Source organism: Eumetopias jubatus, unplaced genomic scaffold, assembly GCF_037043125.1.
Source record: "Eumetopias jubatus isolate StellerSeaLion01/CBP00866 unplaced genomic scaffold, mEumJub1_p1.0 scaffold_2, whole genome shotgun sequence".
NCBI lineage: Eukaryota > Metazoa > Chordata > Mammalia > Carnivora > Otariidae > Eumetopias > Eumetopias jubatus.
Window position 1 is genome coordinate 76,582,737 of NW_028274808.1, and position 17,964 is coordinate 76,600,700.

The following is a 17,964-nucleotide window of genomic DNA, read 5'->3' on the forward strand; positions in this document are numbered from 1 at the left end:
GTGTAGAAGCTTTTATTTTGATGAAGTCCCAGTAGTTATTTTTTGCTTTTATTTCCCTGGCCTCATGAGACATATCTAGAAAGAAGTTGCTACAGTCAGTGTGAAAGAACTTACTGCTTGTGTTCTCCTCTAGGATTTTTATGGTTTTAGGTCTCACATTTAGGTCTTTAATCCATTTTAAATTTATTTTTGTGTTTGGAATAAGTAAGTGGTCCAGTTTCATTCTTTTGCATATTGCTGTCCAGTTTCCCCAGTACTGTTGGTTGAAGAGACATTCTTTTTCCCATTGGATATTCTTGCTTTCTCAAAGATTAATTGACCATGTAGTTGTGGGTTCCTCTCTTGGTTTTCTGTTCTGTTCCATTGATCTCTGTGTCTGGTTTTGTGCCAGTACCCTATTGTTTTGATCACTATAGCTTTGTAATATAACTTGAAGTCTGGGATTTTTGATACTCCTATACTACCCATTTTAGAGAAGAAAAATATAAGCAGCAGAAAAGTCAAGTGACTAGCCCAGAGTCACATAGGAGAAATGAAAAACAAGTTCAAGGGTCAGTTTGAGGAACTCTCCCAGATAGTAGAACCAAAAGACAAAGACATGGAAAATAGAGAAATAGTAAGAAAATTAGAGGACTATTCAGCGCAGTGTCAAAAGATATTAATTCCAAAAAGTGAGAATAGGTGAAAAAGGGGACGAAGGTAAAAAGTAATTGATTCAAGAAAATTTCCCAGAACCAAGGGAAATATGGCCCTTCCATATTTCCCTTGGAAGGGCCCAGTGGATATTTAACAAAATGGATGAAAATTGACCTATGTTGAGAATCAGTGTGAAATTTGAAAGCACTAGGAGCAAAGAGATTTTATAAGATTTTACAGGGAACAGAATAGGTCTTATAAAGGATCAAGAATCAGAGTAGGCTCAGACTTCCCAACAGTAAGCACAAAAATAAGAAGGCAATGAAGAAATACTTTTCAAAATCTGAGGTTAAATGCTTTCCAACCTATGGTTTTATAATCAATCTATTAATCAAGTGTGATCTCAAAACTTAGTTTATATATACCCCTTTTCAAGAAGGTACTGGGTGATATACAGCACCAAAAGGAGAAAATGAAACGAAGAGAAAGATATGGGACGTAAGAAACAGGAGAGGTGACATAGGAGAGAGATAAGAAGAGATCTCCAGGACAATGATGAAGGGAGATCCCAGGATGGCAGCTGTGTAATAGACATATGACAGTCCTTCTAAATTGGAACAGTTTTACTTAACAGATATAGGGGGAAGCTACTGTCAGTGAAATGCCAGTTGCCTTTTAACAGTTTTTTTTTAAAGATTTTTTTTTAAAGATTTTATTTATTTGAGAGAGAGAAAGAGAGAGAGCACATGAGAGGGGGGAGGGGCAGAGGGAGAAGCAGACTCCCTGCTGAGCAGGGAGCCTGATGCGGGACTCGATCCCGGGACTCCAGGATCATGACCTGAGCCGAAGGCAGTCACTCAACCAACTGAGCCACCCAGGCGCCCCTTTAACAGTTTTTTTTTTTAAAACCTGAGAACAAATTACTTAACATGTGATAGGCCCATATTCTTAGAACTACTTGGCTTGTCTTGACCACGTACTGATTCAGTTTATGCTCTCTCTTCTAGTCCTCCTGCCTGGATCACTTGAACATTCTCACTTCACTCCTTGAAAAAGTGGTCTCCTTTGATTTACTTCTGAGAGTAGAGGTAGACCGTGGTGAGAATTGGGAAATATAAAGTAGTCTACTTCCTATACCTTATTCATGCCAGGTATCTGTTACCTGTCCCACACTCATAGATGCTTCAATTCTTCTGACCTACGTATGTCCCAGTATTTCCAGATGGCCTTGCCAACAGATTTCCCAGGAATAGCCTTATGTATTCTCTTAGAGAAACTGAAGCCCTGTTCCAATTCATAGATTCTCTGTAGCTTGTCTTCTGGTAGCCTTTAGTTAATTATGGTAATATTGCCCTTTCCTCATAAAGCTGGCTAGGTTTGTGCTGTACTAGCTTCTCAAACTAAACACGATAAGTATGTTCACTATATAGGTAGTAGAACTGTTAAAAAAAGAAACAGGTAGGAAACAATAGAAATGCCAAAATAGTGATTTCCTCTTGATGGGGATGGGGAGGTTGAGGATGGGCACATAGAGGAATTGTGAGGTAGTGGTGTTCTATTTCTTGGCGTGGGTAGTAGGTATATGGGATTTAAAAAGATTATTCTTTAATCTGTATGTATAAATTGTACATATTCATGTTTTGATATATTTTAATAATTTATGATGAAATTTTAAAAATTCTTAATTTGAGTAAAATCAAAGCAAATGATTATTGAAAACTAAACGTATACACCGTTGTTGAAATAAAGGATCTGTTTTCAAAATCACTGTGAGGTTGGTAGTATGAAACTTGCCTTCCTTAGACAATAATAATAGTCACATCAGTGTAGATGATCTTCCTAAAGTCAGTTTTCTAAATAGACTAAATGATACTTTAAGAAATAAGATGTCTTCCGCTTACTTAGAATTTTCTGATGGCTCTCTCACACTCAGAATAAAATTCAAAGTCTTTAATACAGTCTATGATTCTCTATAACCATGATCTAGCCAATCCCTACCTGTGTGACCTTACCATCTACTGTTCTCTTTCAAACATACCAAGCTCATTTTGGCAACCAGGGACTTTGCATTTGTTTTTCCTCCTGCCTGAAACTCTTTTCCTTTTGATATTCATGTAACTTGTTCTCTCACTTTATTTTTATTTCTGTTCAATGTAATAAATATCCTTAGAGACCTCCCCTAGTTACTCTAAACATACCCTCCCACCTAACCTGTCATCTTCAGTTATTCTCTTTTTTCCCCTTCAAAGCTCTTACTGTTACTTGACATTATTTTATATTTTTGTATGTTTTTGTTGTCAGTTTCTTTCATTAGAATATAAGTTCCATGAAAGCAGGGACATTGTGTTTTTCATCACACAGTGCCTGGCATGCTTTGGATGTTCAGTACATTTTGCTGAATAAATAAGGAGGAATTGGACAATTAAAATAACTTCGTTCAGGGAACTTGGCTTCCTCAGTTTGTAGAGCATGAGACTCTTAGTCTCAGCGTCATGAATTCAATCCCCATGTTGGGTGTAGAGCCTACTTAAAAACAACAACAACAACAACAAACAACTTAGTTCAAGAAAATATTTGCTTTCTGGTTATAAAAGAAATTGATATTAATGTTTACTGTGCTGTTTTACTCTTTAGTGTGGGATATATGCATTTCATTTTGAAATATTAAAAAAAGTTTCCCAAAGATTTACAATTAGGAAAATGTTTATTTCCTAAACATTTCTGTCTTGAGCTGTATCCCATTATGATATCATCATACTGTATATATCCCAAGTAAAGACTAGTAAATTGCTATAGAAAAAAATGTGTGCATAACGCATTATTTATACATTTCTTTGCCTTTTACCCATGTGTATACATGCCTATGATTCAAAAAGGCCTATGGATCTTTGTGCACAAATAATCATCTTTTGTTGTCATTTACTACCACCCTCCCATACTACAGCTCAATAAAAATTTGTTGACTAAAGGTTCAATTTACTGTATATATTATAATAGTGTAGATTACAGGAACAGGCAGTTCTAGCATTGTTAAGCTTAATTATACCTATACTTTCTGCATGTATTACATTTCTTTTTGAGGGATGTTTCCTATTATAACACCAGTGGAAATCACATAATGGTGGCTGTAATAATCTTTGATAAGAAAATTATCAAGGTAAATGGTTATAAGGCTAACCATGATAATGGGGATGTTCACAGTGCCAGTTACATAGTAGTCACTCACATGGAAGTGGAATGGAGGGATGGATGGATGACCTGGAACTTTCAGGTTATTTTGACCAATTTAGACTTTGAAAATTGTGGTTGTTAAGGCAAAAAAAAAAAAAAGAAAATTGTGGTTGACCTTTGGGGAAGGGTTGGATTCTTTTTTCATTGCTGAAAGAATTTGTATTAGCTTAGTAGGAAAATGTTTTACTAACTTAATAAATATATGGAGAGCTGTTGTAATAGTGGGCGTAAATTTTTTTTTTTTTTTTTTTTTTTGCTCTGTTGAGGATAAATTATGGGGAAATGGGTTTTCATTGCAGTTTAAACAATGTATTATTTAGTGCACAAAGCCCTTCACAATGGTAAGTATATATTTAGATCCTGGTACAAGTTATAGAGGTCAGTAGAGTAGTGTATTCTTTTCATGTACATGTTTAAGAATAGACTAAAGATGTTCTTATTGTGGTTTAATGCTGTGCTACCTGTCAGCATCAAGTCTGGCTATCATTTTTTTTTTATTATTTTGTTTTTTGTGATTGACTTACTTTTTATTTTATAAGATAAGGATATTCTAGGAACATTACTTTATTGCATTATATAAAACATTTATTTGAAAAATTGTTAAATATTTTAATTTTATATTCTGTATGCTCTTCCTTTTTTTTGTTGCATATTTTGACTGATTTTATGTTTTTCATCTAGGTCACTTTTGAAATACACAAAGAAAATCTTGCCAATATGTTCAGAGAACACCAGGGCAAAATTGATGAAGAAATAGGGCAATGTTCAAGTCCAGTTGAAGCAGTCTCTGCCATTAGCAGGGATGTTAATGTTTCAGTAGCATCCCAGCAATCAGATATGAAGGCTTGTCCTGTGTCTCCTCATAGCACCAGAAATAGTGATGAAAAGTCAACTGTTGAGAAGACAGTTTCAGTAGACTCTGCTTCCATCGTTGAACTGCAAACTCCTAACCCATCTAATGAAGAAAGGAAAACTGGTCAAGAAAGTCAGGAGTTACTAGATGAAGTCCCTTTAGAAGAAACATTGATAAATGAAACAATTAATACAGGTGATTTAGAAGTATCCTCTGATATGATAGAAGGTGAGACTGTTTCCTCTAGTTCTTTTAAAACGAGTGTCACAGGTATAATGACTGTTAGTGAAGTAACTGCTTCTATAAGTTCTCCTTCAGAAGAGGATGCCTCAGAGGTGCCAGAGTTATTGGATAAGTCTATGGTAGAGGAAGATGATGACGATTATGTAGAACTGAAGGTGGAAAGTGGTCCTACTGAGGAAGCCAGTCTACCCACAGAGCTCCGAGAAGATAGTTTGTCTCCAGATGCATCTGAAGGCAGTGGAAGACTGGACATGCTTAGTAATGACAACAAATTAATCTTTCAAGAGCAAGAAGCTGTAAGTAAGAAGCAAACTGACAGTGAAACTCAAGATTCCAAAGATTCTGGAATCTTGACTATGACAGCATCAGGGTCTTCGGCTACATCACCAGATACTACTGTTTCCCAGACACCTGCACAGTCAGACATTGGTGAGATGCTAGAGGAAGGGAAGAAAGCAGCTAACTTGATGAGAGAAACCAAATTAATTGGTGATTCTCCTGTCTTTGAGTCTCCTACTACTTCTGAGCAGAGGATTGCTAAATTGGATGTTTCCAGTGTTGCTACAGATACTGAGAGATTGGAATTGAAGGCCAATACAAACATGGAGGCATCTCAACCCCATCAGCCTGTGCCTGAGGTGATTATATTTACTGTCTTAGTGCAAGGGTATACACTTACATTTTATTTTATTTTGGAGTTGGTTCATACCCTATTTGCAATTATATAAATATAATGAATATAAAGATTACATTTGTTATCTTTAGCACAAGATTTTAGTGTGAGTTCATTAAAGGCAGCTTTTATTATTATTTTCACCACAGCATCACCAAAAGTTACTACTTTCAAGTTTTAGGATTTTAATAATTCTAGTTTATAAAACGAATATTGGAAATACTTGCCTTTGCCCTTTATTTGATAACCCAATCATAGTTAGTACATTAATTCTCCAGCACAATCTAGGGCTATCTTCTTGCAGAACCACCTGTCAGTATCTAATTTTATATATAAAGTATGTAGTTTAAAATTCCTTCCATGAGGAAACAGACGGTGAGGTCTGTTTGCTTTGTAAGAGGGGAGGAGCCTTTCTGAGATCTAAAGGTACTTCTTTCTCTTTTACTAGTATCTCAGAGTGATTCAGGAGACAGGGGTTGATTGCATATTGTCATTTTCCACTCTGTTCAACCAACCATTTTGTTGGTTCTTAATTCTGTTACCTTTATGTTTGTTTTTAATTCTAACCAATTTATAGTCCAGACCCTGCCTTCTTTCATGCTAATATTCAAATCTAAGAATCTTGATTCTTTTAAAAAATGCTGCATTTGCTGGTGGTATTACTAAGATGGTTGCAAGCTAATTACTGTTGAATTATGGTAGTTTAGCATTTTTGATAACTTTGCTCTAAATGTGTTAAAGTTTTAATGTTACTACTCATTGATAATTTTTCTCTAATTTGGTTCCTTAGTATCTGAAAATATTATTTGTTAGATGAATTGCATTGAAGCTATTATATTATTAATGCCTTCTTTGAAGTGAATTTATTTTACTACTCTTTTAAATTTTCTGTATTAGATGTCAAGGCGGCAGGAGGAACCAGGTCAAGGAATAGCACCAGATGGAGTTACTGGACAAAGGAGGGATTCCAGATCCGCTATGTTTCGTATTCCTGAGTTCAAATGGTCTCAAATGCATCAGCGTTTGCTCACTGATCTATTATTTTCAATAGAAACAGATATACAGATGTGGAGAAGGTTTGTCCATGTGTTTGTTATAGAAGATGTGTATAAAGTTTAGTCTTTGTCTTTTTTGTTTGTTTTTTGTTTTTTGGTTTTTTTAGAGAGGGAGAGAGAGAATCTTAGGCGGACTTCATGTCCAATGTGGAACCCAATGTGGGACTTGATCTCACAACCCTGAGGTCATGACCTGAGTCCAAATCAAGAGTCAGATGCTTAACTGACTAAGCCACCCAGGGACCCTGGTCTTTGTTTTTAAAGAAGTTTATATAGTTAACATTTTGCAATTAATTTCAGACATTTGGTTAAAAAGTAGAATGTAAATTATTTCTTTGGTACAGTTTATTGAATTTACAATTTTTTCTCCATTATTAAGATGAGCTACCCTGTCTGAATTACAAAAGCTTTAAAGTCAGAGATTTTTCTTTTAAAAATTTTGCTGCAGATTTCCTGTAGCATATTTTATAGCATATAATTCACCTGAAGATTGATCTGCTAAAGTGGTTTATTAGTAGGAGTATTAAAAAAAAAATTGGACTTTAAATATAACATCCAGTTCTCCAATGTAGTTTTAGTATAAAACCTCTGTATAGTTCAGATTATCTATTGTGTGATTTATGATTTAAAATGCATCACTGGTTTGTTATTTGTATACTACACTTACACTGTTTAAAAACATTTTATGGGATTATCTAAGAAAATGTTAATAGAAAATTCATTTTTAATAGCACATTTAACACCATTTACCTCTTAATTTTTGCTACATGACTTCTCAGTTTTGTTCCCAGTTAAGGATAATTCAACTTTTGGTATACAAGATGAATAGTGTTATATGTTTCAGCACTGAAAAGGGGCATGGATTGTATCTCCTGAGATGGAATGGTCTACATCTTCTGAGGAAGTACATCCCCAATATGCCTGCTATATCATTATCATTACCTCAGCTTTCAAGATGAAGTGAAAGCACCTTCTTATCCTCCCTCCCCACAAGTAGGCAAACTGATTTCTTTTCTTTAGCTTTATCAGTAAACATCATTTATCTTTGGACAGCCATTCAACAAAGACAGTTATGGACTTCGTGAATAGCAGTGATAATGTCATCTTTGTACACAACACAATTCATCTCATCTCTCAAGTGATGGACAATATGGTCATGGCTTGTGGGGGTATACTGCCGTTGCTTTCAGCAGCTACATCGGCTACAGTAAGACTTAACTTCTATGTAAAATTGGTGTGAAAACATGATTGTTATGAATCTTTGTTGATTAAAAGTTGAATGTGGTGGTTACTATGTATCATAGGTGTTATAAGGCAAAAGCAACTGGATCTTCTACAGTTACCTGAAAGGACCTTAGAATCTATTCCAGGAATGAAAGGCCTAAAAAAGTATGTTGATTTCTTAGGGATGAGTCAGCTAGTGAATATGATTAATGGTGGTTCACCTATGCATTTCCATTGCCTTCTTTTTATTTATTTTTATTTATTTTTTTAAGACTTTTTAAAATTTATTAGAGAGAGAATGAGAGCGAGAGAGAGGGCATGAGGGGGGGAGGGTCAGAGGGAGAAGCAGACTCCCCGCTGAGCAGGGAGCCCGATGGTGGGACTCGATTCTCGGACTCCAGGGTCATGACCTGAGCCAAAGGCAGACACTTAACTGACTGAGCCACCCAGGCGCCCCTCCTTTGCCTTCTTTTTAGATGAAAAAGGAAATCATTCTGTTGAACTAGATATCTGAAAGCCTGGCTTTTTATAAAACAAATTTGGGAAATGTATCTAAGAAAACTAGATGTTGATCAGAATATAGATGTAAATGTCAAATTTTGTTCCTTACAGCATGAGCTGGAGAATATTGAACCTACTCAAGGCCTTTCAATAGAAGCCTCTGTGACATTTTTGCAGAGGCTAATCAGCCTTGTGGATGTGCTTATATTTGCAAGTTCTCTTGGCTTTACTGAAATTGAAGCTGAAAAAAGTATGTCTTCTGGTGGAATTTTGCGGCAGTGTCTCCGACTAGGTGAGATGTTAAAACCCACTAGTTAGGAATTTACTTGAACATTTTTCAGTAAAATTGACATATTAGATTGAAAATTATCTTTCACCTGTTAGTGGAAAAATGTGTGCTAGACAGTTTATCCTATGTTTTTTTTTTTTTTTTTAGCCTCCAAAGAGTGAAGATTATGTATGTACTATGCTATAGTAGTGGTTGCAAAGTTGGCTAGAGGAAGGACATGTTTTGAAAAATTCAGGTTGATTATGGTCACCACTACCATTCCTCTTCTGGTCTTTTTTTGCTCAAAAATAGTGCTGCTCAAATTTTAAGATGATTCATATACAAGAATCACTAGAGGATCTTGTTAAAATGCAGTTAGGTCATATAGGACTGAGGTGAGGTCTGTAATTGTCTAACAAACCCCAGGTGATGTTGAAACTGCTCTCTTACAAACACACTTGAGTGGCAAGGTTCTAAACTATCATCATTCCAGTACAGCCTTTGTCAAAATAAACTGGTAATTTGTTGAAGCAGTTCCTGAAATTATTAAATCTCTGTTCTTCTCCTGGAGGCAGTTCTTGCTTAGGGAAAAGTTAAAATACACAAAAAGAATTTTTAGTGTCATCAGGGCTTCCTTTAGTGACACAGAAGAATTTTTCTCGATGCAGAAGATTTCTTGTTATCTAGTTGTAAATAGTGAAACTTTGCTAAGGATTTGCTTATTAAATGGAGAAAAGCAGCTAGGGAGAAGGGGACGAAGAAATGCAAACAAAACCGTTAGGAACCATGGCCACATGAAGATAGATCAGAAATAAGGCATCTGTGGAAATATAACATTAAAAGTGGAAAATCTAATTAGTTAATGAAAGATTTTCCCATTTTTAGCAGAAATATCTGTTACATGAACAGGTAAACTTTTTTTGGTGCAATGATTATTTTTAATGCTATTCAAAGTACTTTTAAACTTAGGATGCTCTAAATAACTTGATGTAACAATTTTTAGAAGTTTGTTTTAAAATTTTAATTAAGAGATTCAAATGGTGAGTATAAAAAACAAAACTATCATTTATTGACTACTGTCATTTGTTACTGCAGATTTTCAGTGAGTCAGCAATTATTTTCTTTTACTCATGAAGATATTTGAGATCAGAACTTACTCAAAATCCAAAAGCTATAATTGGTACAGTTAGAATTTGAACATAGTTTAACTTGTATTCCTGTTCTTTGTTATAACATACTTCCTTAAATTTTCTGTTAGTAATATAATTTAAATATTTTGACTCTATTAATTTTGTACGTGCCATTTTTTAAACTTTGCCACTTTTCTATAAAGAGTATATTTCTGGAATTAAAAGTACAAGGCTGCACTATTAGTATTTCACTGTACTTAAGCCTTAAATTCAGAAATTAGGGAAATACTCTATCTCCCTAATTTTCATGATTTAATCTACCCCAGCACCATGTCTTCTTATATATGCAAGTGAGATTCAGAAAATGACTTGTTCAAGATCTCTTTAATAGAGTATGGTTACCTTGGTGAACAATCCAAATATTTGATCCCTGGCCTCCTCTTGTTCTTTTCTGAGGTTGGAGATAAGAAGGCAGGATGGCAACAATAAGAGTAACTTGTACTACTGAGACTGATGAATATGGCATAGTTTTTAACTTTGTGATACCCAAACTTGATTTTATGCACCCTGGGACAAAAGTAGTGCAAAAGTTGTTTTTCTGGGCCTGATTTTAAATTTGACGGAGTAGTATTCCATATTCTCTCTTCCTCCTTCCCTCACTGTAGTTCTTCCTTTTCCCTAACTTTTGTTGTTCTCTTGCAACTTTCTGAATACTTTTCTTCTCAATTCTATGTCTGCTAGCCATATGACAGTCTGGTGGTACTTAGAGTCCACATAGAAGTTTGGTATTTTGTCCCTAATTTGTTCTCCTACTCTTGTTCAGTTCACATACTCTGAGTTCTACTGATTTGATTGGGAATTAAGATGATTTGCATGATATCAAGCAATTCATAATCACTTTTGCATTACCCAATTCATCATTTAAACCTCAAAATTTCTAAATAACCTGAGAAATTGCCTGACTGGGGAGACATATAGAGAGGTAATTGTTTTTTTGAACAGGTGATGCATTTAATTTACTACTTATTTTAAGTTGTAAATGTTACAACCAAATTCTGGAATTTACATAACTCTTTCAGTGGTTAGCAAACAATGCTATTAAAGGCTGTAATAGTTCATAATTATATATAACATGAATGCTACAAGATTTATGCTCAGAGAAGATCACCGTTTTAAGAGTACAGTATTTGTGAAAGTGTTCAGTCAGTCAAAAACAACAAAAAAGGTTAATATCTGGTAGTAATTACTGAAACATCAAATCTTGAACAAAGATTTGGGGATCCTTTGGCTTACAAATATACTGGTTTCTATCAGAGAAAATTATTATTTTGAGTATGGTTGACACACAATGTTACGTGTTACGTTAGTTTCAGTTACACAACTTAGTGAGTTGAAAGGTTTGTACATGAGGCTGAGTCCAGTTATATTGCTGTTACAGTATCATTGACTGTATTCCTTATGTTCTGTTTTTATTCCCTCGACTTACTCATGCTGTAACTGGAGGCCTATATCTCTCTCTCTCCCCTTCACCCGTTTTGCCCACCTCCTACCACTCTCCCCTCTGGTACCCATCAGTTTATTTCCTGTGTTTATAGGCCTGACTGTACTTGTTGTTTATTCTTTTTTCTAGATTCCACTTATGAGTGGAACTATATGGTATTTGTCTTTCTCATTCTGACTTATTTCATTTAGCATAATACTAGAGGGGTATTATCATAGCCTCTTTACTGTCCCCCACCTTTTAAATTGTTTTAATGAAAGCCAGTTAAATGTAGATACTGTAAATATTTGCTATAAATGCTATACCCTCTATCAGTCTCTATTAATATCATGCTATAATGATACATAATAAGGAAAATATGCGAGTTTTAAGTTTAACTATTTTACTTTGGTGAAGGTGATGGAAGGTTATCCTAGACTAGTTCATGGCAATGTGATTTGCTTTCTGTTCCACCTTTCTTTCAGTTCTTTTCTTCCCTAACTTTTCCTTAATAAAAGATCGTTCTAGTTTAGCTTAGGTGTTATCTAAGGAACACTGGCCTGTTGATTAAGATTCCTGAAATGATTCTTTCTTAGCACTGGGCCCTAACAGAGTAGCTAACAAATTTAGAAAACAAACATTAGGTGATAAAGTCCAGGGGCATTTTAGGAATTTGCTGAAGGTAATCTGTTTCAAATAAAAGCTTATGTAAATTGTATTATGTAGGTGATTTTTATCAGTTCCAAAATCTTAAATAAAATTTTCTTTTCTTGCCTAATCTTCTTCTTAAAATAAATTACAGTGTGTGCAGTGGCAGTAAGGAATTGTTTAGAGTGTCAACAGCATTCACAACTGAAAGCTAGAGGAGATGCAGCCAAAGGCCAGAAAACAATGCACAGCCTGATTCCCATGGGGAAATCTGCAGCAAAGGTAAGCATACAGGATAATTAATTAAATAAAGTACTTCTTACTTTATGATTAAGATCTTAAATTTATTTGTTCATTTCAACATAAAGTTAAATCTGACAGAAGTTCTAAAATAGTTATTTTAGTCTGTGGATATAACATTCAAATATTTGTGTTTAAATATACAGTAAAGATTTGCTTATACTTAATCTTGTCTGCTTTTCCAAATGTTTACTTTTCTTGTGTCTTTGGTATTTGAATATGTCAATTTGTATTTCATGTACTTGGTAAGTTACATGCAGTTTGTGTTTTCCTTTATGGCTCCCTTCTGTAACCCCCACCTCTATTCCAGTACCCCAAAAAAGAAGGGAGAAGGAAGTTGGAAAAAAAACTGGGAAACCAATGTTACAACTTTTTCTCCCCTGGTATTTGGAATACTGTGCTAATTTTTTTAAAAGTCTACATAATTGTGTGTGTGTGTGTGTGTGTGTATATAGATATATATATTTTTTTTTTTTGTCTTAAATAGAGTCCAGTGGACATTGTAACTGGTGGTATATCTCCAGTAAGAGATTTTGACAAGCTCCTACAAGACATGGATATTAATCGGCTTAGGGCAGTTGTCTTCAGAGACATAGTAAGTTACAGTATTTCTTTCACATACTCTTAGCTGATACTTCTTTCCTCCAAGGTCAAAGTATTGAGAGTGAGAACTCTTTGTGATATAAAATATTTGACTTGATATAAGAAGGGCTAGAAACCAGTTCTTTTGACAGTGATTTTAGAATCTTAGAATATTGGAAAGTGAGTTAATATATCAGAGTAATAATACTAAAAATAGTATATTATCACATATTAAGCACTATAAGTGCTTCACATGTCCTAAGTCCCAATATAAGTCCCCTTCACATGTCCCAACGACTTCTTGAGTTGTATACTTTTGTAATTCCCATTTTATAAATGAGGAATCTGAGGCACAGAGAGCTTGAATAATTTGTTCCAGCTAACAGAGCTAGTAAATGATAGGATTCCAACCCAGCAGTCTTAAACTCCAGAATCTACTCTGAAAGTAATATGATATTCAGATTCTGAATGGCATATTATTTTTACTGAATATTGGATATTTTTCCCCTCAAAGGAACAGAATTACGATACAAAGGTACATGATGAAATGGTGTGTGTGGTGGTTTTAATTTTTAAAAAAATGTTTGTTTTAGTTGATTTTGATATATGGCCCAGTTTTACGTACAAACTGTAAAATTGTATAAGAAAGTCTAAAGAAGAAAATAAAAATTATTTGTAATCCTACTCATCAGCATTTGTAATATTATTAGTTAATATTGAATACACTGCCTCTTCAGTACTGAATGTTCTGCAAGTTTTTTATAAACTTTATAATTTTAATTTTTAATTTTCGCTCCTCTTTTTGTAGGGTTTTAGTCCTTTCTTGAGTTCTTGACTAAGTTTTATACACATATACAATTTGTTAATAGTAGTTAATAGTTATTAGCTATGGTTAATAGTTATTGAATGCTTACTGTGTTTTAAGCATACAACTGGATGCTCTGTTTCATTTAATTCATGCAATAATCCTATGAGAAAGATAGAAGTATTAGGTTAAATAATCTGTTTAAGTTCACACAAGTAGTAAGAGGTGGAAGTGGGTTAAGGATCTAGGGAATCTGGTTCTTGAAATTTTGATCTTAGGCATTAGGTATACTGCCTCCCTAGATCTCCATTTTTTTGCTTTTTGGTAGTTGTATCATTCCTTTAATTAAGAAACCATTAATTTTGTTTTTTTTTTTTTCAGAACCCACTGATTGTGGTTCATTTTAGGACCAAATACTACTGCTGCTTTCTCTCCCCCCTTTTTTTTCTTTGAGTCCCTTGCCCCATAGCTTTGTTTTTCTTCCAGTGATCTTTAAAAATCTATAATAGGTAATATAACTCTTGCTTGAAATATTCTCTAATGGCTTCCCATAGCACTTAAAATGAAATAAAAACTCCTCATCCTGGCTCTATATGATTTGGCTCTTTGGAACTTTATAACAAGTTTTTATATTATGCTATTTGGATAAAGAATTAGATATCTTCTATGTTTAACATGTAATTTCTGAAAGTAATAAATTTTTTTTGTAATTAAAAAAGTTTTATAATCACCTTGTAGGAGTTTTAGAAAAAAGACTGTTTTCCAGACTATGTCCCAGAAGCTCTTTTAGCATTAGCAAACTTTAATGAAAAAGGAAATGACCTTAGATTGGCAATATAAAGAAATTATTACTCTGAGGTTAAGTGCTGAACTTTTTAATCACTCTAATCTGAGTTCATGTTTGCTTTTTCACTTACTTTATGTCTTTAGGTAAATTATTTCTCTAGTCCTTATCTTGTTCAAATGGGTTAAAGAATGTGTTTGAAGTATAGTATAGTGCCTGATCATTGTAAGCATTCAGTAAGTGACAGCTTACTGTCAATTGAAAACAAATTTATTTTGGAATTTAGGACTTAAACATATGGATCTATTGGATATTTCTTCTTGGACAGAAAGCTTCCACTATAAATTTCATACTGTAATAAGTAAATATTGAACATATAAATGGGCTAAATAAGTATTTAGATAGGCACAAATGATTTGTAATAGATTAAGAAGTTATGATCAATGGGTGCCTAGGTGGCTCAGTCAGTTAAGCATCCAACTCTTGATTTCTGCTCAGGTCATGATCTCAGGGTCATGACATGGAGCCCTGCCATCATGCTCCACGCTCACTGCAGAGTCTGCTTGTCCCTCTCCCTCTGCTCCTATCCCTGCTCATGCTCTTTCTCTCTTTCTCAAATAAATAAATAAATAAAATCTTAAAAAAAAAAAGTTAATATCAAGTAAATTATTTGCCTATGTTTTAAATGTTGCCATCATCAGGAACAGTTCTTATAATAGTGTCAGGATCCTGTGGCAGGAGAACACAGGAGTGTCTAGAGAAAAGGAATGGTTAATAAAAAAGGGAAAATGTATATTTATCTTTTCTATCAAGACTAATAAGATCTTGCATATGAACATAAAGAGTATCATAGATTCTTGTCAGATTATAAATATTTCTCATAGTTGTATCAAGTGGAAATGTTCAGGTAGAGCATGATATCTCATACTTTCTCAGAAATTGATTGTGTCAAACACATTGATACTGGTTAACTTTTAGCTTCATTTGCACCATTGGTTGCCATTTATTTATCTGCTAGGCAACAGTGTTCTTTGCTTTCGTTATCCTAAACTTATGTTATTCAGGGTATCTTTAGTTTTCAGAATTTGATGGACAAGTTTGAGTTTTTCCTTTAAATTATTTTGAAAAGTTATCAGAATAGTGATGTGTTCAGGGTCCCTTTGAAGATGGAGAATTTGATTAGATGAAGAGGTCATCAGTATACAGATATGTAGGTGATCTGTAGAGCTAAGATGAAGCCCTGGTCTCTTGTAGAGGTCAATCTAGTTTGTCCTTTTCTTTCTGGCAGACACTGTATTTTCAATCTTAGACACTTGGTTGTCTGTACTATTTAAAATAGTCCTTAGAATTCCTTTGGCATCCTGTTCTGTATCTGATTACCTCACTTTTTTTTCCTTGAATATTTGTCTTTTAGGAAAATTGTTAATCGTGATTTTTTATGCATATTTTAATTCTTATGATTAGAAGTAAAAATAACTACTCATATATAATGATAATTTCTTATTTGATTAATCTTATGAAGTATATTGGGCCATATGTCTTCAGACTGAGTTACTTAATTTTCAAAAACAAGCCCAATTCTCCTTCCATGTTTCACAAGAGTAAAACCTCTCATTTACAGGCATTTTTTCCAAAAATCTTTGTCTAATCTTTGCTAAGGTGAATTTATTATTTTCTGCATATAATGAAAGATTTGTGGCCATGTTTTATATTTAAATGTCATGTAAAATAAGATTGATACATCTTATTTAATAGTGCCATGATCAACTATTTTTTTTTTTCCCCAGGAGGATAGCAAACAAGCTCAGTTTTTAGCCTTGGCAGTTGTATACTTTATCTCTGTTCTTATGGTCTCAAAGTATAGAGACATTTTGGAACCCCAAAATGAAAGCCGTAACCAGTCATTTAAGGAAACTGGTAGTGAACGTGGAAATTTATCACTTCCTGGTAAGTTTCCATATCTTATTATCTGGCATTCAAAGTTCAAGTAGAACATTACCTAATAGTTAAAATACTGATTCTGGAATTTAAATCCATTTATGCATAAAGTGTGAGTGTACATTTTTAAATTAACAACTAAATATTTCAGTTTAATTTAAGTACCATGTAGGTAGCTGCAATTGGGAGACGATATCTCTTCTTTAGTTAAAACATAAGTGAGAAAATGTTATCCTTTGCAATTCAGTGTTAAACATTTTTGTTTGCTTTGGCATTTATTGTGAAGAATAAATTATTTTCTTTTATAAGAGACAGATTTGTTAACAAAAAACTGTAATAACTGGAGTGTTCTAGAAGTAGCTGCAGGTTGTAGAGGTATAGTTAGAGAAGCAGCTATTATAGTTGTAATAGTAGCTACCACTCAGTGGAAGTGGTTTATTTATTTAACAAACATTCATTTAGTACCTACTAGGTACTTGGGTATATTCATGAACAAAAGAGGAAAAAACTGTCTGCTCTTTTGGAGCTTGTATTCTAGTGAGAGGAGATAGAAAAGAAGTGCAGGTAATAAGTAAATTGTATAGTATTTTAGAAGGTTGTAAGTACTAAGAAAAGATAAAATCGAATAGAGAAGAATATTAGGAATGACCAGGAGAAATGTAGTGTGGATTTTTACTCTAAGGAAAATAGAGAATTATTTGAGGGTTTTGAGACAGGAGTTACAATTGACTTGTTTTTAAAAAAATAACAGTTGGGATTCTGTATGGAGAATACACTCTAGCGAGCAAGGAAAAAACCAGTGTTTTTGTTATGTACTGCTGTGTAACATATTACCTCGAAGTCCAGTGGCTAAAACCATAACTGTTTTCATCTTGTTATCATGATTCCGTGAATTTGGTTTGGACAGGGCACAATGGGGATAATTCATCCCTGCTCTAAATGATGTTTGCTGGGGTCTGAAATGGCTTTTCTACTCATATCTACTGCCTAGCTAGGATGGCTCCAAGAGTTGAGGCTGACTGACTTGAAGTGGCTCAGCTGATGTTATATGTCTGAGGCCTTGACACTTGGTCTTAGCTGAAATTCCTTGGTGTTCCACCATTAGTTTGGAGGCCCTCTATCTTTTCATGTAGTCACTGTACATGTTCTCTCCAGTAAGGTAGCCAGCTTGTTTACAGAGGTGTTCAGAGATTCTGAAAAATGCACAAGCTGCCAGACCTTTGTAAAGATTGGGCACAGAACTGGCCCACTGCCACATTCTGTTGGTTAAAGTAAGTGAGGCCTAGCCCACATTTAAGGGGGTGAATACGAGGAGGCATGGGCCAAGGATTATTAATGTAACAGTCTAACACAACCAGTTGGGAGGATGTTGCAATAATCCAGGAAAGAATGGATTTTGGGATGGACTAAGGTGGTAACTGGTAGCTATAGGGCTGGTAAGCAGTAGTAAGATTCTGGATATATTTTGATGGCAGAGAGAACAGGATTTAAAATAGTAGTTGTGGATATGTGAAAGATGGAACGTTGTTAAGAATGACTATAAAGTGCAGTTGGTTAGACTGAAAGTGAAACATTTTCAGGGAAAGATAAATTCAGTTTTCAACATGTTGAGT

The 17,964-nt window shown here is 34.3% G+C and overlaps 1 protein-coding gene across 5 annotated transcripts in view; it reads left to right on the forward strand.

The window, feature by feature from the left end:
* LRBA (LPS responsive beige-like anchor protein) overlaps positions 1 to 17,964 on the forward strand; it is a 741,906-nt gene that overhangs the window by 186,906 nt on the left and 537,036 nt on the right. For all 5 annotated transcript variants that reach the window (XM_028125276.1, XM_028125281.1, XM_028125278.1 and 2 more), the window contains exons 23-29: positions 4,549 to 5,601; positions 6,534 to 6,712; positions 7,745 to 7,898; positions 8,528 to 8,708; positions 12,097 to 12,224; positions 12,730 to 12,837; positions 16,201 to 16,360. In XM_028125276.1, the coding sequence (XP_027981077.1) occupies positions 4,549 to 5,601; positions 6,534 to 6,712; positions 7,745 to 7,898; positions 8,528 to 8,708; positions 12,097 to 12,224; positions 12,730 to 12,837; positions 16,201 to 16,360 (1,963 nt within the window). The remainder of the gene's footprint in view (positions 1 to 4,548; positions 5,602 to 6,533; positions 6,713 to 7,744; positions 7,899 to 8,527; positions 8,709 to 12,096; positions 12,225 to 12,729; positions 12,838 to 16,200; positions 16,361 to 17,964) is intronic.